General features: G+C 39.7%; 2 protein-coding genes across 4 annotated transcripts in view; both read left to right on the top strand.

Moving 5' to 3' along the window:
* The window catches only part of LOC109967917 (protein tyrosine phosphatase receptor type J), a 27,960-nt gene extending 20,247 nt beyond the window's left edge, over nt 1-7,713 (top strand). The window contains exons 7-21 of the mRNA XM_020613820.1: nt 1,651-1,917; nt 2,269-2,418; nt 2,587-2,788; nt 3,332-3,447; nt 3,561-3,642; nt 3,728-3,772; nt 3,871-3,879; nt 4,001-4,088; nt 4,469-4,559; nt 4,777-4,853; nt 5,039-5,173; nt 5,809-5,925; nt 6,053-6,213; nt 6,339-6,474; nt 6,584-7,713. Of these exons, the coding sequence (XP_020469476.1) occupies nt 1,651-1,917; nt 2,269-2,418; nt 2,587-2,788; nt 3,332-3,447; nt 3,561-3,642; nt 3,728-3,772; nt 3,871-3,879; nt 4,001-4,088; nt 4,469-4,559; nt 4,777-4,853; nt 5,039-5,173; nt 5,809-5,925; nt 6,053-6,213; nt 6,339-6,474; nt 6,584-6,733 (1,826 nt within the window). The 3' untranslated portion in view covers nt 6,734-7,713. The remainder of the gene's footprint in view (nt 1-1,650; nt 1,918-2,268; nt 2,419-2,586; nt 2,789-3,331; nt 3,448-3,560; nt 3,643-3,727; nt 3,773-3,870; nt 3,880-4,000; nt 4,089-4,468; nt 4,560-4,776; nt 4,854-5,038; nt 5,174-5,808; nt 5,926-6,052; nt 6,214-6,338; nt 6,475-6,583) is intronic.
* Nucleotides 7,714-9,964: 2,251 nt separating this feature from the next.
* Nucleotides 9,965-24,338, top strand: part of osbpl5 (oxysterol binding protein-like 5) — a 39,414-nt gene continuing 25,040 nt past the window's right edge. Inside the window, exons 1-2 of one of the 3 annotated variants that reach the window (XM_020613779.1) lie at nt 9,965-10,160; nt 21,271-21,332. Coding sequence is in view for 2 of the 3 variants with exons in the window: in XM_020613778.1 (XP_020469434.1) it covers nt 10,154-10,160 (7 nt within the window). In the remaining variant the exon portion in view is untranslated. The remainder of the gene's footprint in view (nt 10,161-21,270; nt 21,333-24,338) is intronic. The other 2 variants (XM_020613778.1, XM_020613780.1) reach the window with 2 other exon arrangements.

The raw sequence follows: 24,338 nt of genomic DNA on the forward strand, positions 1-24,338 counted from the left end.
GAGAGACTGTTCATCGGCCTGTACGGCTGTGGCTGGTGGTGCTGAGAATCCAGGGTCCAGAGGAGAGGTCCGAAACAGAGGGAGGAAAAACTAAACACAGCAGCGGGACAGGAAAAAAGACTAACACAACGACACGGGGAAGATAGAGCAACAAGGCTATGACAAAATACAGGGAGAGCAAAAACAACAAGGGGGCCTGGCAACAAGGATTGAACTGGCAAGGGAGTGCACGGTGAGCGGAGTATAAATAGGGAGGAGATAGACAAGGCACAGCTGGGGATAATCAGGGAAGCGGGGCAGGTGAAACAGATGGAGCAATCAGAGTGAGGACGCAAACTAAGAGCTGAACCCAGGAAATCTTCACGGGAGAGAAAGTTAACCCGAAAAATGCAGGAGCTGAAGGAACAAGAGGCTTCTCAGAAGGAGAGTAAATTTTTCAGGCTATATGGAAGCTGGAAAGAACAAATTAGAGCCACACGTATCAGACTTAAGGATGAGTGTTCTGACCAAGACTTGGGTGAAATGATGGATGTGGTGGAAGGGCTGGAGGTACAAGTGAGAGGTGCGTATGAAAATATACGATCTCAATCAGCACCCTCCACAGAGATTAGAAGAAAAATTGACTCCTGCACAGCAGTAACGGCAGATTTGATGAGCTTAATGAAAGTGCGCATGAGTGAAGTGGGACTAGAAGAGTTTGATGCTAAAGCAGAAAATGCAAGACTTCATATGGTGCTTGACAGAGAGTACGCCCAGTCAGTGTTTGGGACAACAATCTCCAGACTTACTGCTCGTAGCCATCGCTCAGTCTGTTCATTGGACCAGCAAAGCATCACAGCAAAAAGAGCAGAGTGTGCTGCACAGTTAGCCGCAAAGGAGGTTGAAATGAAAATGGAAGAGGCAATTGCTGCACAAAAGCAAGAACTTAAAAGGCTAGAAAATCAAAGAGATCTTCAAGTAATGGCTGCAAGGCTTAAAGCATACTCTGAAGCTGACTCAGGTGAGGCCTGTGACAACAGTAGAATAGCACACAGTGAGGTAGCCAAATGTCCTCCAACACCTCAGAGAGAAATTAAACGGGAACAAACTTGTAAGAACGACAGTGAGCAGACAAACAACGCTAATATTGAAACATCGTTAGTACAAGCCCTACATGACACAATGGCCCTCAACAGACTTCCAACACCTGAGCCCCCGTTGGTTTCTAGTTTGTTTATTCAACTCTTTAGTAATGTGTTGTTTGAGTTTTGTTGTTATTTCTTTACTTTTTATTTGTTTATTTATTTATTTACATGGTCACCACAAGTAAGAGTTTTATTTCTGTACCCAAGCAGTGTGCAAGCATAAGCCCTGTCCTCTTTAACTTCTACTTTCTGGAGTAACATTTGCATCTCTCAAATGTTTTTCAAACAACCAACCTATAACTTTAGTGTTACCACACAGACCTTTGATGGTACACAAAGTGCGCCAACATCAAATTCCTCTTGCACAAGTATGATCATCACACACCTTGGTTTATTTCAAATGCAATTATATGATAGTTTCAAATAAGTTTCTTTCAATTGTGCGTTAGTGAAAAATGTTAAGAGCAAGCTTATTTTAAGTGTGCTTAAGGTTAAAAAGATTGTTTAATTCTGTTCGATGCTGCAGATGCAAGCTCAGTGAAACACTTAACATGTGAAGGTCCAAACACAACAAATGCCCAGATCATCCTGTCGTGGACCAAACCCAGTGGCCAATACTCTGCCTTCCGGATCACTGTAAACAATGACAAGATCAACAACACGGAAAAAAGCTGTTGCAATCACACTGTGTCCGGTCTTGTTCACTACACTGAATACACGCTGTCTGTGACGACGGAGAGCTGGGGACAGCCTAGCGCTCCTGTGACTCATCAGTGCAGGACAGGCATCACAAGTAGGACTTTATGTTTTGACAGAATTATATATATCAATCTGTAGAATGTCAGTGCTAAGAATATGTTGAAATATATTTCCTTACAAGTTTTAAAAATGTTTAGATACATACAGCACAGCAAACTTTTATACTGTATGTCTGTTGTTGAAAAGAAACTTTTTGTAGATAAATGCTCAAAGATGCCCAGTTAGTTCGGGCTCTCACTGCATTTCATTCACCTGTACTTGAATGATCTGTAGTTGACAGCCTCTCCACTATGAGAGGCATTAGGATATGCTAATATTTTTGTGAAATTTGAATAGGAACTTGTAAAAAAACCAAACCCTTTCTCTTCCACATTTTTTTCTCAAGATCCACCCATTCCACCCAACTATGAGTCACTGGTGGAGGTGACTAACACGGTTTACAACAGGTTCTCCCTTCAGATAGACTCCAGCCTGCTGAATAACACCAACGGGCCGATCACAGATGTCGGGGTGCTGGTGACAGACAGTATCCTTGGTGGGTTTCTCTTTTTTCTTGTAATTATGTCATGTATCATAAACTGTTGTGACGACTGGATGCTGAAGATCAGTTTATTTTTGCCTAGTCTATGTATTCCTTGCTGTTGATTTGTTTTATATGTGTAATAAATCCACTTACTGTTTTCTGTAAATCCCATCCTTTCAGATAACACTTCTGATTTGAAAGTTTACTTGGGAAAAACCTATAAAGAGTGGAAAGCGAAGGCTACTCCAGTATACCTGGCAACAGTACGAAACGCGACCAATCTAAAACGCAGCGTAAACGTCTATCTGTCTATAGACGTAGGAGATGAATCCACATTGGAAAACTACGATAATGGTGCTCTAGAAGCCACTGGAAGATACCGGTAAGAACGCCAGTCATAATGTGTAAATATGTGTCCAGCATCAAATAATGTACACTAGTAACTTCTCATTTGCAGAAAACCCATTCTAATAGCATGATTGTTTTTATGGGCTATTACTCCGTTATGTAACATGGCTTGCATATGAACTCCCAACTATTACTTATGAAGTGGTGTAACATATTATGTTTTATCAGTAGTTATTTAAATGACTAATGATGTAGCACCTGAATTTGTATTTCTTATACATTTTTAGTCACAGTGTGTTAAATAATGATATATTTTTTATTTATTTTGACAAGTTATGTTACGGATGTTTTCAGTTATCATTTTCTTGTGCTTTGCAAGCTGATATGTTACCAGGCATCATTTCCTTTTTTGACATATTAGAATGAGACTGTATTTATACTTGGACATATTGCATATTAGGCAAGTATTGCAGCATTAGTTGTTTTAGAATATTTAGTGGCAGAGAAAAAAAATAAGTTAAAGTGTAAGACATGTCTATTGTAAAGAATTTTAAATATAACTTATTTAAACCTGCAGATATGCCATTGTGCTGTTCACCAGACTGTCCCTGCAAAATAAGCTTGTGAATGGTCAAACATCACTGGTCTCAATAACAAAGTTTTATCCTGCTGTTCCGCTCCCACTGAACCCAGGTACCATCCTTCAGTACCAGTGCTTGTCTTGCTATGAAATGCTCCATAATGTGAGGAAATGCTCACTTGCCTCTTTCTTTGTCTTTCTGTCATATTCACCGTCCACATTTCAGTTGTTCTTGCAGTTGCTGTGGTGATGGGAATTTTTATCATTTTCGTCATCTTCCTCATTGGCTTCATTATCTACTGGAGAAGGTTGTCATTATTATCACTGATACAAATTCCTATTGAGCCAGTCTGCGTAGGACTGAACACTGAACTCACTATTTATCTACTGCAGGGTATCCAACAAACAACCATCAGACATCCAGTTTCAGTCCATGAGGTACGGTTTTTGCTTTGTCATTTTAAGATTAATAGTAAATGGACAATAATAGTTTTAACTGTTGGTCAGCATTGTTTTTTCTCTCTCTCCTTTTCTAGAGCCAAAGTGTGAGTATAAATCCTTTATCAGGTCTATGAAATATTACACATTTTAACAGGAACAGGCTTAACTGCTTTTCTGAGCAAAACTCATTTCTCTTTTTTTGACCTCTGGTGTCCATCTGAGCAGAAGTGTGGCTGTGAGGGTGGAGGACTTTGAGGCTTATTACAAGAAGCAGAAATCAGACTCCAGCTGTGGCTTTGCTGAAGAGTTTGAGGTGAAATATAACATTCATAGTCAGGGACTCCTGTTATATGTATCAGCCTATTCCTACTGTAGCAGGCAGGTGTAGCTAAAGATATTTAATTTGTTAATGATATCAAAATAACGTCCAGTAGTTTATGCTGTTTATTCAAGATAGATATATCGTATAATTGGCATTATGACATGTGTGCATGCATTGGCTATTCATTATTTCTTAAAACTCAACTATCTGTGCAAGTGGTGGAATCACAGTAACTAGTAACTTCAGATTTTCCGTGATTGTGCATCCTTACTAATATTAAACTGCTGTGTGTAGAACTGCACATGCACCAGATTTTGGATGTAAAATGACCCACACAATCATCAGTTACAGTATTTTTCTTTTGTGTAAAGGAGCTAAAGCCTGTTGGTACAAGTCAGTCGAAAACAAATGGTCTGAATTTGGAGAACAAGCCCAAGAACCGCTACAACAACGTGCTTCCCTGTGAGTCACCTTAAGAAATCCACCTCTGCTACTTTCATCAGTAACACTCCTTAATCTTTATCATAATGTGTCAGCTACCATTATCTCAGTTTTGCTTGGACATTACATCAAGATGATCCATCAGTCTATCAATCCAATAACACACTTTCATTCTCTTACAATATGTTGTACATTTTCATTTAACTGTCTTCATTCACTCTCTTTTCTCACCTCCTAGACGACTCTTCTAGAGTGAAACTCTCTGTTATCCATGGAAGTCCATATGATGACTACATCAATGCTAACTACATGCCGGTGTGTTCTGACACTCTCTGACTCTGTCATTGCTTCAGTATCGTTAAATCATCCTGGTGAACGTAGCTGCTTGTTTTTTTGCTTAAAGCCATAAACCATAAACTACTCCATCTTCACCCACACTGGTGTTTGGAACACTTTGGAAAAAAGTCAACAAGATGTTTGTGTTGTGTTTTATTTGGCAGGGTCACAACTCCAGGAAGGAGTTTATTGCAGCTCAGGGTCCTCTGCCCGCCACAGTCGACGAATTCTGGAGGATGATCTGGGAGAAGAACGTTCAGACCATGGTCATGCTGACGCGCTGTCATGAACAGGGACGAGTGAGTATGCATGTATATGTACAGTACATGAACACACACCTTATAGCTTTCCAAGTGTTGGCCAGAATACTGCTGAATCTTAACACTGAATATCTCATCCTAAATGTAATCTTATTCCATTAATGCATCCTCCATCTTCAAACAACTGTGCACTATCATCATCATTTGTTATTCCTTGCTGCTTTGGCTGTACCTGCTTTGAATTAAAGACATGCAGCGTTCATGCATTACATGACCTACATAACTGATGTAAGGTGATTAATTTCTATGAGCAGGGATTCATAGAATAAGCAAGATGTATGAGCTGATCACTAAAAAGTGTAGCTGTTAAGGTGATTGACACAAGCTGCATTACACTACACGTAAACCACTGTAACTGTCTTCTCATTATGAGATTTATGGTCTGAACGGACCCGACACTTTTGCGATCTTTGTGGTCCATCCTTATTCAGACAGCCTATTGTTCATGTGTTAGTCAGCTATAAACTAGTCCAAAAGTACTGTGCTCCCATTTTTTTCCAAGAAGTTTCTATCTAAATTCCAGTGCCTTCGAATGTAATGTATAATAGCTTGATTAAAGATCACTGCGATGTTGTGAATACAGAGCCAAATCGGTGATTGTGTTCTCTCTCCAGATAAAATGTGAGCAGTACTGGGGTTCTGGCACCAAGTACTTTGAAAACATCACAGTGACAACAATCTCTGAAATCCCACTTGAAGACTGGACCATCAGGGACTTTAACATTAAAAATGTAAGATATTACATATGCCAAGGGAAAAACCATTTTGCGAGGGTAAAAATCAACACTGTACAGCGATAAAAGTCATTCCCCATCAGTGCTTACTTAAGAGCTACTTTGTGTGTTGTTGGTCCACCAGGTGAAAACAGCTGAGACCCGCACAGTGCGACACTTCCACTTCACAGCCTGGCCAGATCACGGGGTACCACAAACCACTGAGCTCCTCATCAGCTTCAGACATTTGGTCAGAGAGCACATGGACCAATACTCCAGAAACTCTCCTACTGTGGTCCACTGCAGGTCCGACAGAACATGCACACTTCTGCCTTCATTCTATGCAATTATTTCATAAATTAAAAAATACATATCATCTGACATTTTGTCGCTCTCTGTCTTGTCTTTGTGTCTACATTGCCTACACTCAGTGCTGGTGTTGGACGCACAGGTACCTTCATAGCCATTGACCGTCTGATCTTCCAGATTGAAAGGGAAAATATTGTGGATGTGTTCGGCATCGTCCATGATCTGCGCATGCACCGGCCCCTTATGGTGCAGACAGAGGTAAGATGTTCACGTTCACTGTGGTTGTTGTCACAAATGTCTTAATGTACTGTACGTGTTTGACACGATGCTGCAGCCCAGTGAATTTTTGTATCTGGTGTCCCTGCAGGACCAGTATGTGTTCTTAAACCAGTGTGCCATGGACATCATCAGGTCAAGAACTGGAAACAATGTGGATCTAATCTACCAAAACGCTGCTGCATTCTCTATTTATGAGAACGTAGAACCCCAAAGAAAACATGGCTACAATAATGCATAGGAAAGTTTTAGCAGATTGTCCTCTATTTATTTTTTCTACCTTTCATGCTCTTATAACATCCTGTATCTCTTATAGCTTCTTCTTCTGGTATTTATTTGTGACCAAATATTTGGATTACATGGTGATATGGATGATTACATTCTTAGCTCAGGTCACTGGATGCTGTACTGATATTATTATAGCCAGTTTTGACTAATTTAATTACCTTAACTGGACCTTTGGAATTTTTGTACAAAATATGTAAATACTATGTGGTTTTCAAAACCTGTGTGCTTTACTACCAATAGGAGACACTCTACTGATTTTAATGCTTACTGTAAAAGACAAACAAGGACTGTTTATATATCATAAACATGTATAGTTTTACTGACAGATTGTCCAGTTAAAACTTTTTGCACCAAGGCAATTTGAGCTGTGCAATGCTTGTTAATGGGGGAGGTTTGTTGTTTGTTGTAGTCTTTTGTGTTCTTATGCACTGTAGTGAATAATGCACTGGATGCATTTGTGTTTCTATGAACATTTTGCTATCCACCCCACATTTGATTGTCAGAGTCTTATAGTGATTTTGTTTTAAATTTTGGAGACGGGTTACGTTAAATAAAAGCTCAGGAACACAATGAATGAATGAAGGACAATGAAAACACAACATTTCACTGGCAGATATGATGTTAGAATATACACACTGCTTATTTTCACCTTCTAAGGGGCAGAATTTTCCAGGAGGTAGGTACATTTGTCTATAAAGATAATTAATGTGTAATTAACCTGTATATATTTTTAAGGAATTGTTTTATTTTTTTGCATCATAATGTACTTAAAACAACAGGTAACACTTGTGTTTTAGTAGTCATGACATTTTAGTATGTTAGTGAAATGCCATATTAGATGCTTGCTGGTACAATGCAAAAAATGTAAAAGGAGCAAAATGTACCCTTCATTCTGTCAAAAAAATTTGATTAAAGATGTTACTATATTCTTACCCCAGATTTGTCTTTGGCCGTGTCATGTGTGGTTTGAGTCTGTTTGTGAGTGAATGTGTCATCAGCCTATGCTTTGCTAGAGTCCAGCAGCGTCAATATAACTAAAGCATTTTACTATTTTTTCTCAAGAAGCTGATGTCACTCACAGTATGCCATTTCTTTGCATTTTTAACATTTTACAAGCTAATATCATTACAAACCTAACTTGGACAGTCTGTTTGGCAGCTAAATTGGACACTGCAGTGCTGATACATTCATGATGCAAACTGTCTCTGAATTGTTTTAGTGGAAAGATGAAAAAGAGCAACACAACTGAATATGCTGCAGAGGAAGACCGAGCTAGCACCCCTGTGCATTATTCACAGCAACTTTGAGGTTGCAGGTAGCTAAGTGCACCCTTGAAGGATAAATAAATAATACGATTTCTCTTTCCCACTTCAAGAGGAAAAGGCTTTTTACAGAGAGACTTCAAGAAGTTCTAATTTTATAGCTCAGATCAGGCCTGCGCTCGGGGGGATTTTTTACAACATGGAGGTGTTTTTATTTTTACACAGTACAGGACACTCAGCTTGTTTTTTTCAGCCTGCTGGCTTCAATAAGACTGATATATCTCACATCTTATACAGTACACCCCCGCCTTTTCTCCATGTCTTCATCTACCCCCTCAACTCCTCCTTCTCCTCATCCACATCTCTCAGATCCACAAGTTGAATCTAAAAATAGATCTGGAATACCTCTAGCTTCCTATGTTGCAATAAAAGCACACAGACAGCTAGAGCCATTATGACAACAAACCAACCTGCACATACAAAATTAAAATAGGACAAACGATAACTGGGTGATCCGAATTTGATGATGAGCTCAAATATGTATGTGCCAGTAAATCCATGATAACAGATCACACTGGGATATTTCAGCTACGGATAGAGGCAGTGATAACTGCCTCTGAAAATGTTAAGAATATTAAAAAATAAGGGCCCTATTAATTGGAACAACTCAGTGACACAGCCAGAGAACTTGCTTTGACCTTCCAGGCTTATCACTACAAGGAGTGTACTGTTCATGTTGTTGATTTATCTTGCCTGTGGTGCAATATTAGCATGCTTTTAGCAGCTCTGAACATTATTTGAAAAGTATGTTTAGGGCAGTAAATCTATGACACCATAAAGACACAATGGCACAGAAATGTTGAGCAAACAGATATGGACAAATATTGAATTGCTAATAGAGTCAAAACAATAAAATACCAGAGGCGCAGTTACTGTATGATTATTAGTACTATTCTTGAAATGAGTTGCATTGTTACTGATTACACTAACCAACAGGACATAAAATGTTTAAAATTAGTGCCACCTCAATCAGCTACAGCAGTAAAATACCACTTACATGATATTAATTAAAGAGTAATTATGTAACACTAACAGGAGTTATTGTGCTGGCTGCTGAGTACTTACTTACATTTGGTGTTTTGCGTGTCTGCATTTTGCTGATAATACACAAGTTTTATTAGTAATGAGATATTTCTACATTATGGAAGTGCTACATTTAAGCATGGATGGATTATGAGGCTTGGGCCCCTGGACACAGACCCTCACCTTGCTACAGTAGATCAAGCGCCTCACTCTTAAAGAGGCCCAAAATGACAACAAGTCTCTTATTAATTGTTTTGGGTCTTTGTGGTTTTTGTAACCAATATGTGTCTTTGCACTATTTTTGTGACTGTGGTTGTGATGCACATTTTGCAATAATTTTGCGTTTATTTATAATGCATATCTTTGTAGTATTTTTGTGCCTCTTTGTAGGTGTTTTGAGACTGAGTGGTCATTTTGTGTCTCTGCATCTATTTGTTGTCATTTTGTGTGTCTTTGTGTCTTTTTCAAGTGATAAACACGACTTTCCAACAAGAAATGCTAATAGTCACTTCAAGAGGCTCTGGCCCAGGGGCCCCCTACAGCCTTGGGTCCATATCTTTGTCTAATAGCCCCATTTAGTAATCTATCCATGTGTTTAAGTAAAATAAATAAATAAATTTCATGTAGTCCAATACTTTCTTGAAGTTTTACTTTTCCATTTTGAGGGGATAACTTTTAAATAATTTTGTTTACAAAGTGCAAATGCTCGCATATCTTTGTAAACACCTGGGTTTAAAGCCTTATCATGTGAGAATGAAAACCTATGACCGATGCTGTTGTACACCGCTGCCGCCACAGGTGTCGCCAAAGCTCCCAGTGGGGCAGCAGCTTAGCTGAAGCGCAGCAAGAGGCGCAGTCCACTCTACGCTCTCCATGTTGGAACTGAGCAACTTGTCCAGCCGACCCCAACCGTCAGCCACAGCCCTCCTGCAGTTCCCTGAAGTCTAGTTGTCTCACACTGTCCCCGTGATATGTCGCTGGACGGGGAAGGAAGCTCGGAAACAACTATATGAACGCTGTCCTGGTCGATGCACAGTGAGTTTACATTTATCAAACTGCTTTCTTACTACACCGCATCAACACGGCGAGAAGGATAAGTTGCTATTTATAGCGACCTTTACTTGTATTTGTTTAACTAACGCATGTTACGATGTCTGCTAACTTAGGCTAGCTAACGGAACTCTGATTGCACTGACTAGTACAGTGACGAGGATTCGCCTGCTCCCATGATCCTGACGATAGTTTTGGGCGTGTTAACGACGCAGTATTTAGAGGAATGTGGTAGTAACGTTATCTGTGACTGTTCGGTTTGCCGTGTGGCTGGGCTGTGGCTAACGTTACTAGCTGGCTACATGTGGTAAACCCTCATCTCCACGTTAGCAGAGCAGACCATACCCCATGCTGCTGCAGCCTGGCTGTCACTTGTTTGCATGGCAACCATGAACCGATGTCTAGGGTGGCCGACCGGCAGGGGCAAGTCCCTGTTCCCCCGTGTTCTTTCGGTTTACCTTCAGTCGGGTTCGCCGTTACACTTGAAGCGTAGCGGCGAACTGGACTTATAAATTGGAGCAATCAAAAACTGCTAACGAAAACTTAACCCATTTAACAGCGCCTGTAGCAGAGCAGCCGTAGCGCCGGGTGGTACTGAACAAACAGCCTCCATGACTCAAGGCAGTCATGACACTCAGTACACGGTCGTTATATCGCAGTGCTCGACGTGTTACATGCCGTTTGTAACGTGAGGACAAAATACAGTGTAGAATTGTAATGACTCGAAAGGAGAGCCATCAGGCTGGTAAATGTCAGTTTTCAGTATGATGTCATTTGTGTACCAACAAGAACAAGAGGTCCCAGTACAGCTGCAGTCTCTATTGCATAGCCTGTCTATCCACAAAGTTTAGTTTTCAACTGCAGATATCATATCTTTATTTAAAAGCTTATTCAAGAGATTTTATAAAAACATTTATCCAGAATTCAGTATGTGTTGGGCTATATTTGTGATATTTAATCATGAGGACATTGTGATTAAATGTGGTGAATTTAAAGTGCCATTTTGCCTCATTCATCTCTGTCCATACCCAGTGCAGACAAAGATGGAAGAGCTCATCATCTTTAATCGCATGGCATTTTGTGGAGTTGAGGTTTATTAGAGATGAGAGTAACACAGGAGTGCACTTTAGTTAATAGTTTAAAAGGGTTACTGGAATGTGTTGCTCAAAATACTGTGGAAATAATAAACTCGAGAGAAGGCAGGAGGAAATGATCACCAGAGTGTTGGAAGTGAAATGTCAGGTGATATTTGGGAAACTGCAGCAGCATGAGAAAAGGCAACCTTGTTCCCCACTTTCTCTTTTTGCTAAAGCTTCGGAAAGTTCTTATTTGCTTTGTTGCTTCAGCCTTTCTGCAGCCTGTCTGCACTTATTTTTGTCTTTCAGATTAGGCTATACAGAGCAATAAAGCAGGGGTCTGTGAAGGCAATGCAGGTGGATGGTGACCATGTTATTTCCCTAGGGGAGTCACTGTTTTTTTTTTTTTTTAAACACATTGCCATGTTTCAGTTATAGTTTGTGAATAATGAAAATGTAGATATATAAAAAATAGGTACAAGTTAAACTAGCGCTCATCCAGTCTACCTACCACACAATAGTAGTCCTCAGGCTGCCTCGTAGTCACATTGGTGGTCCCTGGCTCACAATCAGTTGAAAACCCCTGCAATAAAGAACTAATATCCACTATTAGTGCTCTCTGTCAGACCCACATTCTACAAAAACTGATCTGATAGTGAGTTCCTACAAAATATCAGACTGCAAGTGGTGGTTTCAGTAGCAGGGATGCTAACATATCAGGCATTTGAAGGTCATTAATATTGCACACCACTGGAAAAAGGTCTGAGATCAGTAAGAACCAATACTATTCCAGTTTCTGGTTTTGATGAAGCCTGTGTTGCTTAAATACCATAAGTCTTAATGCTCTTCATTAGAATGGGTCTTAATCCATGACATGTTTTTCAGACATTGCTTTCATAATGATGGGTGTTTTTTTTTCCCCCTCTGTGCAGATCTGGCCATGCCATGTGACAGTCTGCCTTGTACTAATCAGGCAGGGATATTTAATGGAGTTGGTCCCTAAGCCTATCAACTAGAACTGTGGCTTTGCTCTGCTGTGAATGACAAACACAGTCTCTAGACTGACATTTCATACCGGTGGCACTGGTGCCACCAAGTCTCTCAGATAGTGGCACAACCTCTGTTTTGCAACGTAATGCAGAAGAATCAGTATTTTTCATAAATAATTTTAAATACCTTTACCATCCAATGGGCATAGCCTACATTTGCAATGAAATCCAGAGAGCGGGAGACTTATGGAACACAATAAATGGGAAACTCACTTCTGGAACAAGTTTGCACCTCTTTTTATTTAGTCACTTTAGCGGTTTATAGTCTAGCAGTCAACATGATGATAATGACACTGATGACGATGATTAGGCTTTGTGTAAATGCTTTGCTGTGATTTAGCCTATTTGTAGCCCATTTTTCTTCTTCTGAAGAATTTCTGATCTTTGATGTCTGTGTTGGACTTCATGACTGGCAGCAGAACTGTACTGGACAAAAATAATATTCATGTAGGCTCATCAGCAAGAAATCAGCAGTGTCTCTATGTATGGATTTATTCATTTTATGCATTTCCTCATCTTGCTACAAAGGATGAGGGGAAATCTGCAGTGACACTGGGAGCCTGATCCATCAGAAGAGATTCAAGTAAAATGTTTCCATCACATAAACAAGCTAACAGGTGACCTAACTGATTTTATCAGCTGACTGTGGTGGTTACACTTTAAATGTGCCAAAGAAAAAAATAACCTCGAAGCATAAAAAAGGGGTCCAAGGATGACATGTGTCTGGGAGTCAGTGTGGATTGACACATTTGAGAAATTAGAAGTCTCTGCTTCTTGAATCAGGTGAGTGACAGAGCTCCACACAACCGTTGTGATGACAGTATTGTGGAGATTGTCTGTCCACCATTTCTACAGTGAGAGCAATTGTTCATGCATAACCTGTTCATTTTGCAGTCATACCAGTGTGTCCTTTGAAAAAAGTCAGTCAAAATGCGCCTGATCACTCGCAGTCTGGAGCCCTGACAGGGAGCAGTAGTGAATGAAAGAGACTAGAGCGTTGAGAGAGTCTGAGGAGCTGTTTGAGCTGCTTTCTGTGGGTGGTTAGTGCAGTTTGTTTTTATTTTTTTTTTTTAATTCTCTTTAAATCACCACTTTTTCTAGCATGGAGACACAGCAACAGATGTCCCAAGTTACATGCTGTGGTGTGAGGAATGCTCAGAAAATACCATGTCCAACCACATACTACAGATCTGACTCTACAGAGGAAGCCACCCAGAGGGGTCCTGGTCTCCAAGGGGTTTGAGACGCTGGCTGTGTAATTCACAGGTCCCCTATGCTGAGTCCAGCTGGGGACCTTTTGTTGCACATCATCACCTCCAAAGTGTTTCGTGCTCAGTGCAGTTTTAAAATTAAGAGGGAAAAGAGAAAAGGAATATTGGGACATCCCTATTGTGTACACATGATAGTGTCTACACATGATGTTCATCGTTAGTTGGCCTGTTTTGTTATTGAAAAACTATGGCGCTAGGGCTGTTGTACAAGGATTTGATTTGTTTATTCAATTGTTGGAGGAGCAGTTTTCCAGTCATCTCATATTCACCATGTTTTGCTATAGATATAAAGAGGCTCATCTCAGAAAATGTTTTTGGTCCAATTCCTAATCTGAGTCTTGATATTGGATGTCTGCCAATTTATTGTTTTCATGTGATGTCACATCCTTATAGCTCCGCCCAATAAGGCTTTCTTGCACTGCTTACTGTTTACTTTTTCCAGGTTTGTTTAGCCCAAGTGCCGGATAGACATTGGAAACGCTTTTTGATTAGATTTTTGTCATAAGATACTGCATTAATGTGACCATAATACAGTATTACCGCCTTGTCACTACTAGAGATGAGTAGACAAGGTGACAGTACAAGGTGGGAAGAATGTGCTAAAGCAGTCTCGAGGCATGCTGTATTATCAAAAACATAGTGCCACTTCACACTATTAAAAAGCTGTCTTTACAAAACAAAAATTTTGGCCACACTTGAATGTCAGTATTTGAGTAGTGTGAAAATTCTCCCTGGGAATTGTCCAAAAGTTGCTGAGCTCTATAAACATAGTTTGAAACTGGCTGCTCTTAACAATGGAGGTGTCCTACTCCAGGGTTTGAGATGTAGCTCAGTGCCTTTTGAGGTGAACCCTACATCTAAAGGTGGGTATTAGAATCTAGGCTAATACTGCTCCATACTGAATCTGTCTTTTTGCCCCCAGAGACAGATGAACTTTTAGTAGCCTCTATTGTGCCAAGATTCCCTTCCCCTTCCTGGGTCTTGCAGAATTGTTTGCTCCTAGTTACTTTACAGCTATAAGTTTCTCATGGAAATTCATCAGTTTGAAAGCAGTAAAACAGTGCTGATGTTTTCAAAGTTATTATTTAGCTGCATCTTTTAATTAGGAAACAGACAGTACACAAGTGACTTATAGAGTAAATCCAAATTTCTTTTGTTTGGGAATGTCCAAAGAGACTTATATCTGCTCAGAGGAGCGAGGGCAAGGCTGCCTTTTGGTGTAGAATATAAGCTTTAAACTCATAAATCTGTTTGTCTGACTAGACTTGCTGGATTGAATTTACTGTCTCACTGATAGATGAAACAACACACCTCCGCCAACACGGCCCCCTGCACTGCTTTAATGTAGGAAAAATGGTCTGTCTGAATGCAGCCTGTCTGTTTTCATGATAACACACTAATGTCTGTAGACCAGTAGTCTTTTGTGTGGATACCACACTAGTCTTGGGTAACGGCCTTTTTTGCATCACAACAGTGAGACAAAGACAGGCTGTTGCTTTTTTAAGAAGTCTGAATCTATATTTATGACTCAGATGCAGAATTTTACCATATAAATAGAAATTGGGGTTTCCTATTTTGCGATTTCCATGCAGATTGCAGAGTGCTAATAGTGTTACTTGCACGGCATGTTTTAAAATACTCCAACTAATAATCTTTTTCACTTCAGGTTTCTATGTACTGTTTTCTCTACCAAAAACCTACAACATTGCATCATATCATACTTTTGGAGTGACAGTGCATCCCTGGTGTAGTTTTGCTGCGTGGGTCTATCTACAGTAGTCGCCTACTTGTACGCTGACTTCATCTGGGGTCACTAGTTACAACCTGTGCTAGTGTATTTATTGCAAGAAATATTCTGATGATAATCTTTTTGTTATTTGACAGCATTTGAAAATGCTAAAGGTTTTCTTTGTGATGCATACATACACAAAATGTTTTGTTTTGCTAAATTTCCTGTCGCAACCTGTTTTACATTTCTTGCTTACCAGCTAGTGCCTCTGCAGTCAATATCCCTCTTTCGCCCTTCTCATGTTTAACATATGGCGCTGCTGCCTTCTTTTTACCTGCTGTGTACTTTGCACAGGACCGAGTGTTTTTACTTTGTGGAAATTTTTGGTACCCAACAGAGAGAATTGTGTATATATTTGTAATTGTGTTCTTGGAGAATAACCGTGAGTGGTCAGGCTTGGGGCTGTTGCTTCCTGTCTGTTGTGCTCATTTATAATGTTATGCTCTGTTTTGATATATTCCTGTGCAGTGAACATTTTTGTACATTTTCTAAGCATGAAGCAGTGGCACATACTGTATGTTCTTGTCATGATCCACATTTCATGCTGTTTCTGAGTGGCAGGCCTTGCATGGGCACATTATCCAGTTTTTGAAAATGACCGTCAATGTTCACACCCAGTGTCAAATGCCAATAATCAGTTTTTTTGTTTTGTTTTATGGGATAAGCTGCAACATCTGTGTTGAGGTCACAGCATGGTTGTTGTTGTTGTAGGTGACTGACATACTTTTGACAGAGTGTTTTATTATGAAAGAGATGTTGCCATTTATTTTTCCACTCTTTCTCCCTTAGTGTCTCCTTACTTCTTAACATCCCTCGTGCTTCCACTTTTCTGTATTTAAACACATTGACATTTTTGCTCAATGCACATACATGGAATTAATATTCTCTTCTAACTCGGCAAACAAGTATATGTATAATTTTTATTTATTTTTTTAAAGTAAGAGAATTTCTTTAATGCCAGGCTATGATGCTTTTGCTGATGCACCACTGTTTGGTTTTGCTGGTGCTTTTGACATTTAAGCTTCTTTTAATGATTAAACACCGTTGTCCTTCAGTCATGTGATCATTTCACAGCACAGCCAACACAACAGGTTATGTTTTAGTGGCTCCTCCACTAACATTTATGTAAACTAGGGACATGATAAGTGATGGTGTCTGCTGTTTTTTCACTAACGGGTATGAAGCAGACATTCAAATATAAAGAATACCCTTTATTTAGGTTAGCCACATGTTTGTATATACCTGCTCTCTCCACATGTAAATTGTCAAGCAGTAGCAAGTGAAATGGACCAAAGACACCTTATTGACTCCTGTCAGGTCGACACAGTGAAAGGGGATTGGTGGTCAGTCTGATTGGGCCCACAGCTTTTCCCATCCTGGGTTTATCGCAGGTCAGACGCTATCAGAGATTTGGTGAGCAGACGTCTCTCTCTCTTAGAAATGGAAACCTAATTTGTTTATGTCGAAGTTGATGATAATGATGCCAGGAAAGGGAGAATATGAGTGGGAGGGTGTGAGAGAGCAGTTGAATGTAGCAAGCTGCAATGTATTTCATACTAATGTAACATTTAGTAGAGCCACATCATACTGCACCTATGCCTCCTGTATGAAAGGGGTATTAAAACACCCTGTCTTCCCTCTCCTTGCAGACTATGAGTGTGATAAGGCTGCTTTGCCATTGTGCTTCAGGTCTGTAACATTTAATGAGCAAATTAAAAGCCTGGCCGCCTACAGCCACACTTCACATATGAAGATAAACCGCACTTGCGGTTGATGTTTTTGGTAATTGTGTAGAATTTTGGGCTTTATGTGGATAAAAGACTAATGTAAATGGGTCTTATATTTGCAGTGATGTTTGCTTTTATTATTGGGCATTGTCGGAGCAAAAAAAAAAGGGTCAGGCAAAACCGATACCAATACTGTCACCTTTCATATGTACTGAGTGAAGTTCTTTAGGCTACACAAGACAAACACATTCTCTTAAATGTAAAATACATTTTGTCTTTAATTTGAGCTTCATATGCATCTATCATAATTTGTTTTTGCTGGTTCTGTGCCATCATGATTTTTAAGAGCAGCGTCATTAGAGCTTGACCAAGTATTGGGACTTTGTCTTATTGTAAACACACGTGCTGGAGTGTGGGTCCCATTTTACTGGACCCCATAAAACAATTGTTACCAGTTTTCCTGTGCCAACCTACAGTTAAACCTAATGTCACAGACAACAGGGTCCCAAGGTAGGAAGGCATGTGATGAGCAATAATTAGTCTGTAAGGCATTCAGGTGCACTTAATGCTAAGTGCCTGTAATGTATAATCTGCTGTCATTATGACAGTGAGTGCTCATTTTGTGTCCTTGTGTCTCAGGCTTCTGATTTTTCTAACTTTTTGCAGAGAGAATTATTAAGTTTGTGGTCTGTGTGCCCTTGATAAACACTCCCTGTATACCTCAAGGCACTTGTAAATATTAGCTTTGGTTATTCAGTTGGATTAGAGTCTCCAGGAGCAGATGACGGATTTAGTCTAATAATCAAATAAATAAGGACTGACTCCCAAAACAGACATTGACAGCTGGCAGTCATCACTCCAAAGCCCTTGTGACCTGCTTCAGCCTTGCAAGAAATTAAAATAATTGGGTGTTCATAGATGGAAAGAAGTGGAGGTGGCTGCTGACCAGATGCTTGACTTTTGAAGACTTTTTGATATGTAAAAAAAGTCAAGGCCTTTGCACATGTGTTTCCAGTTTTGTTTTGTTTTGATTGGTTTTTTGTGGGGTGTGGCAAATATATATCACACAGATGACAACAGGGAAAACACATGGTGTGTTAGCACACACAAGGTTATTTCACAAAAACAGTACTTTGTATGTAAATGAAAAGCATTATTAATTGCCCAAGAAGTTAATGTGCAGATTTCCAAACATGGTAGATGGACAGACGTGGATGCACAAGAACTTTGTCGAACAGACACGCTTGGAGTTTCTGAAATATTTTAGATACATGAATAATATTTAACAATTAGATAATATATAACAATTATAGTCTCAGTTGGAGCATGCATGCATATATTCACACACTTTTTATTGTTTCCCTTAATTGAGGCAGAGACACAACTATAAATCAGTGGGCACGGACATCTCCCGTGAGTCAGATGTGGCTCAGTGCTGCAAAAGTTGCTGAGCTCAGTGCTTTGATGTAAATGTTGCTTAGTTGTGTGCTTGGAGAGAAGCATGCAGTGCGCTGTTCATATAGTATGTACTTTATGTTGCAGTGTTTCACCCATTCATAGCCATACCATTTTCACTTTGTAGGGTTAGTGCAGCTAGTTGTTCCCTTGCTAAGTTTTATTTAACCCATGTACTTGATGTTAACACTTTGGCAACACTCTAAGTCTCAACAATATGTGAGAGGAATGAACGTGAGCTTTCTGGAGCCAGTAGTGCTCAGCATTTTTTTTAACCTGTTCTAATCTCACAATGTCATTGCCATTTCTACTTGGCATCCAGTTCATTTAATTGCTCTGAAATTGTCCTGAGAGCAGACACTTAAATCTCTGGTTTAAGTTTCGAGTAAATGTAGTACAGCTGGGAGTCCTTCCATCCAAACCATGCCTCAATTTGGGTCACAGTGTCTTACTTCACTTCTAGTTTGCACACTTGGTACATTTTATTGTTCTTGTTCCATGGCATACAAATTCATGATTATTGTAGAACAAAAACAGCAATTTTGTTATTTTGAGTATGCAGGTACCCTCTGAGAAAGTCCTAAAGTATTCTCTTCTTCATGTCTTTCTATTTGTCTCTGTTTTCTGTCTGTGTTTAGCCCCATGTCCTCGACTCTACTTCCCCTTTTTCTATCAGTCCCTCAAGCACCATCAGTTTGGAGATTCTCTCTCAGTTCACTTCTTATTTAGGTTAAATGCAGGCAAGTGTTATAGCGTCCTCCTTTGCTCAGTGGTAGGATTTAAAGGCACAGATTCCATCCCTGTTGCCTAACCCATTTTACACTTGTGGGCTTGCTGTTAGATTTAGATCATTAACTGTGTTATCCACCGAGATCCATGCCAAGCTCTCCCTTTTGAACTGCTAAAATAAATTTTATTCAGGTTTTATATAGTTATTAAAAACCCTGGTAAAGTCAGGGAGGTGGAATGGGAATTTCTGATTTATTTATTTTTTTAAGTTGGTGAAGGTTTTCTGCCTGTGAAGTAGGGATGCCGTATTTTTGTAGACCTGCCATGAAGTTATCATCGCCCTGGTTCCCTGGACAAAAAGCCAATAGGCTTTTTCCATAGGCTTCTGGATGATTGCAGAAAATAAGCTCTGTGACAAACAACAGTTTATGACACTTACAAATTTTGTTCAGTAAGATAAGCGAACACCACTTTTATGATTTTTGAAACCTAAATAGAATCGTCAATGTAAAAGGTTATTGTTAGGCTATAAACAAACTACACCACGGTCCCATGCCTTCAGCATCACCACCACAGCCTACTTGTAATTTGATTTGGCATGCTTAGCTCCTTCTCAAACTCTTTTCCTCTTAGCATGACCTGATCCAGCTAGTGATCATGGCTGTGTAAGTTAGAATAAATTGCAGGTGCACAAGTTTAAACATAACCAGGCTGTTAAGGCAGGCTAGTGAGTAGACAAGTCTCTGTCTTTGGTAGGGTGGCATGAAATATCTAAAACAGCCTCTCTAGTCTCATTTAGCCACTTGTTAACAACCGCCTTTTTTAAGACATGCATAAGCATTAAAAATCATGAGTGGGGTATTTACTGGTGTATTTTATGTCGTAACATAACAGGAAAAAGTATTGGCCTTGCACTAACCACAGTCCTTATTTCAGGCATCTAACCAAAAACACATTGACTTATGGGCAAGGCTACCAGAAGCACAAACACACACTCTATAATCTATATGAGAATATAGTTGAAATAAATAAAGCTCTACTTTGCAAATATTTATTGATGCTTGTATTTATAGAGGTATAAATTGAATAGTTCTACATCAACTTTGTAATAAATTAATAGAGTGTGTTTGAGTGATTACAAATATTGCATTTGTAGATGTTACTCTGCATGTATTAATATATGTGTTATACAGTGCTGTATTTTAGAGGTACAGTGTGTGTGTGTGTGTGTGTGTGTGTGTGCAGCAGTAAGAGATTGTGTGTGTGTTTTTGTTTTGGTTTTTGAATCACACATCCCAGCTGTTTTGAGAACACGGTGTTCTTTGCACTGGTGGGATTAAGAGGTATTTTAGTCTGGAATGGAGTCTTGAAATCAGCATTTTAGCTGTAACATATATGTGGAGGACAACCAGTCAGAATGAGTGTTAAAATTTAAATTAGAATGCAAAGTGGGTTTGCACATTATTCTGAGTGAGATTCCTCTAGGCCTCTTGGTCTCACGTCCTACAAGGGTGTGTGTTTATCTAGTGTAATGGTAGTAGTTCTTTGTGAATGTGTGTGTTAGTGCCTCTAGTTGGGTATAACTGGTGCTGTTTCTGTTGACTTGGTAAAAACACACTGAGCTGAACCCTGTTTTTATCCAGGAAAAAGTACTGTAAGTACTATCAGTGATACTGTTACTTTACTGACCCTTTATTGGATTGGATCGATGGTCAACTGCTCAAGTAGTACTTTTGCCTCAAATCTACATTAGCTTATGTCTCGCTGTAACTAGTACAGTACATATCTATATGTGGCAAACAGACTGTGCACTTGGCCCAGAGAGACGTTAGTGGTTCTCTTAGGACTCTGAGTGGATGGGGCGAGGCTCCTCCCACCTTAGCACAGTGGTGTGACCAGGAGGAGCATGGGAAGGAGAGACACTAGGAGTGAGACACTTTGTCTGTTTGCTCTGTATGCGCCAAGGTGAAACTTTACTCTGGCTTTCGTTCCTCTGCAGGTGAGACAGGCTGCTCCAACAAAGGGTTCTGGATGCTTTGTCTCCTGCTGCTCAGGTGAAAGGTAAGCTGAGCTCTCACCTGCTGGCCCAGTCTTTAATGTCTTAATAAAGCATACACTCAGCTAAAACTGGCTAGCTATCTGTTTTAGCTTCACTTAATCAAATGATTTGCATATGCCACTCACATGTTACAGTTTAAGGTTTAATCTATGAACTCATTTTCTCTCAGGCATCAATCTACTTTCAAGATTTGACATAAATACAAGCACATTTTTACCCAGTCCTGCCTGAGGGCGTAGCTCACTTTCTAACTGAAAGAGAAAATTAGGGCATGTCTCTTAAGGTGTGAAATAGATGTAATGTCCATTTATGCCAGGTTTTAGTGTGTTTTAAGACAGCTTTCCACATCTATTTGTTTACAGTGTCACTGTGCTGTTTGATAGACTTCTGCATTTCAATGTGAGCATTTGTGTGTCAGTGGAGCACAGTGCAGCACAGAGAGAAGGGAAACCGCTTGACAGAACTGAGATTAACGGCTTACAGGGTGTGTCAGATTCATTTGGGTTATAATGGTAAATGTTTGAGGTTGCACAAGGATAGTTGGTTACATGAATGAGATATACAAAGCCCTAAAACAGGAGTCTGCCTGATGTACATGTTGATCTTTCATTCAGTTGCAGGATAATGTGTAATGACTAGTTACTGTTTGCTTGTTCAGCCTTCCCTCTTTATTACAGTCCACTGTGTATTTTGGTCTCTCCTGGAAGGATACGTGTACCATTGTCTGTATGCATGCCAGTTATTTGTATCAACAGTACTACAGACCTTCAGCTGTTAAGAACATCTGTCCATTGGGCATAAAGATGGAAGCCAGGTGTTCTTATTACGCTATTGCTGTTCTTATTACTAAAGTAGACATTTAGTAAAATTCATTTATCATTCATGCTGTGAAACTATTTCTTTTTGGTGTGAAAGAATCACATTGATAGTGGTGACACAGCTATCTTAGACCAGTTTGAAATGTTGCTTTGCTATTCTTGGAAGCGTCTGCATTCAGCCTTGCCATGTATTGTTTTCAACACGAAAATGTGTGAGATTTAACAGCAAATTACACATTAACCAGGCAAAATATCTCATCCTGTATTCAGTAGTTCACACCCAAGATATTATTGCCTCATTTTTGTCTGCCTCACACATTCAGGTGATCTGATTTGCTACCAAGTTAAGATAATGGTTATAAAACCTTGATAGTTTACATATGCAGTCAGCTGACTGAATGACTGCTTACATGCTAGTTCCCATTTCTGTTCCACTTTCACCTTTTTAAGGCTTAGTATTGTGTACACACTTATGTGTCTGTTTACTAGGAGTGGAATAATAAAGTTCATTTCTGTAGATAGATGGTGTGGTTTTTTTTGTAAAGTAGTGAATCACTCTGGCTTTCAAATAATCTATATAATTCATTGAATTAATCAATTAAAAATACGCTGCTCAAAAATTAAAGGAACACAAATCACACTTCAGATCTTGATGAATGAATCTGTTGAAAGTCTTTACTAATATACTAATGTACAAATTATACAAATGTATAATTTGTTCAGAACAAAATGATATGACAGCAACGGCTAATGGAAACCAAAATCAGAAAGCCATGGAGGGCAGGAATCAAAATCAAACTGCAAATCAAAGTGAAAAATTAACATCTCAGGCTCATCCAAGTTGCATGAATTTCATCACGGTAACTCATAATGTGACTCCAAGTGTGTATGGCCCTCCTGCGTGCCCGTATGCACTCCTGATGGCATCTGGGCATGCTCCTGATGAGTCGGTGGATGGTGTCCTGGGGAATCTCCCCCCAGACTTGGATCAGGGCGTCAGAGATCTTCTGGACAGTCTGTGGTGGTACTTAATGGCATTGGATGCTCTAATACATAATGTCCCATTGGTGCTCACTTGGATTTAGGTCAGGGGAACATGAGGGCCAGTCCATTGCACCTGTTATTACTTTCATTTGCACCAAAGCTGGTGAAACTGATTCCCAATCACTTTTGCTTCCTAAATGGACAGGATGTTATCCCTGAGGTTTAACTGACTTGGTGTCATACTGTGATGCTCAAGAGCTCTCAGTTTTTTTGAGCAGTGTATATATTAACCAAATCAGAAACGGTCAGAAAATGTAGTACCCAGTTGCTCGTTTAAAGAGACTGAGTTACATGTTTGCTAACTGCCGTAAGGGCTGCATTAATTATAAAACAAGTGCACACCCCTGCCATCCAGGGAAGAAAAAAGTGGCAGGGCAGCTGTCTGTGCTCACCGTGGCAGTTGTGTTGTTGCCTGGTGCCTATCTGGTTCAGCTAGCTACAGTACCTGTTGCTCGGTTAACACAGGCCACAAGCTGAGTCACACAGCAGAGCTCACTGCTATAGCTACAGTACTAAGGTTTGGGGCAAGCAGTACTCTGATTAAACATGCTTCGGATAAAAAAAAAAGTGATTAAGTATAAGTGACACAGCCCTGCTTCAAGGGTAGATGCACTTTACCTGGTGGCAGTAAAATATTTTTTTGGACAAGACAGACAGGCAGTTGTCAGGCAGAATAAATTAAGTGCGTGCTAATAATGCAAAATGCATCTTGGATGTTCATCGTAGGACTCAGAACATGAAGTACCCAGCAGTCTCCTTTGATCAGCAAAGCAAAGTGTAATTTAATGAGACACTGAGGGAGCCAGAATGAGATTTATGCTTGTTTATTGTGTTTCTGATGGTTGAAGAGTGGCTTCATCCATCTTTGTGTGTGATCTGAGACTCTCCTTCTGTATTATTGGCATGTAGAAACCAGTCTAGACTGCCTATTCTTCTGAAACAACATAACGACGGCACAGAAAAAAAGAGCACACTCCTGTGGAAATGTAGATCTTTTTTTTAGTTAGAAAGGTTGCAAAGGTCTAAGGGATGTCAGTCCTTGGCGAATAAAAAAACTGTGCAACTAATCCTTAAAGTTAAAGTTAAAGGCAAGTGATGCTTCTAGTAAAACTAATAGTATTTGTTAAGATTCATCCTTCCTCACAT

This window comes from Monopterus albus, unplaced genomic scaffold (assembly GCF_001952655.1).
Source record: "Monopterus albus unplaced genomic scaffold, M_albus_1.0 scaffold138.1, whole genome shotgun sequence".
NCBI lineage: Eukaryota > Metazoa > Chordata > Actinopteri > Synbranchiformes > Synbranchidae > Monopterus > Monopterus albus.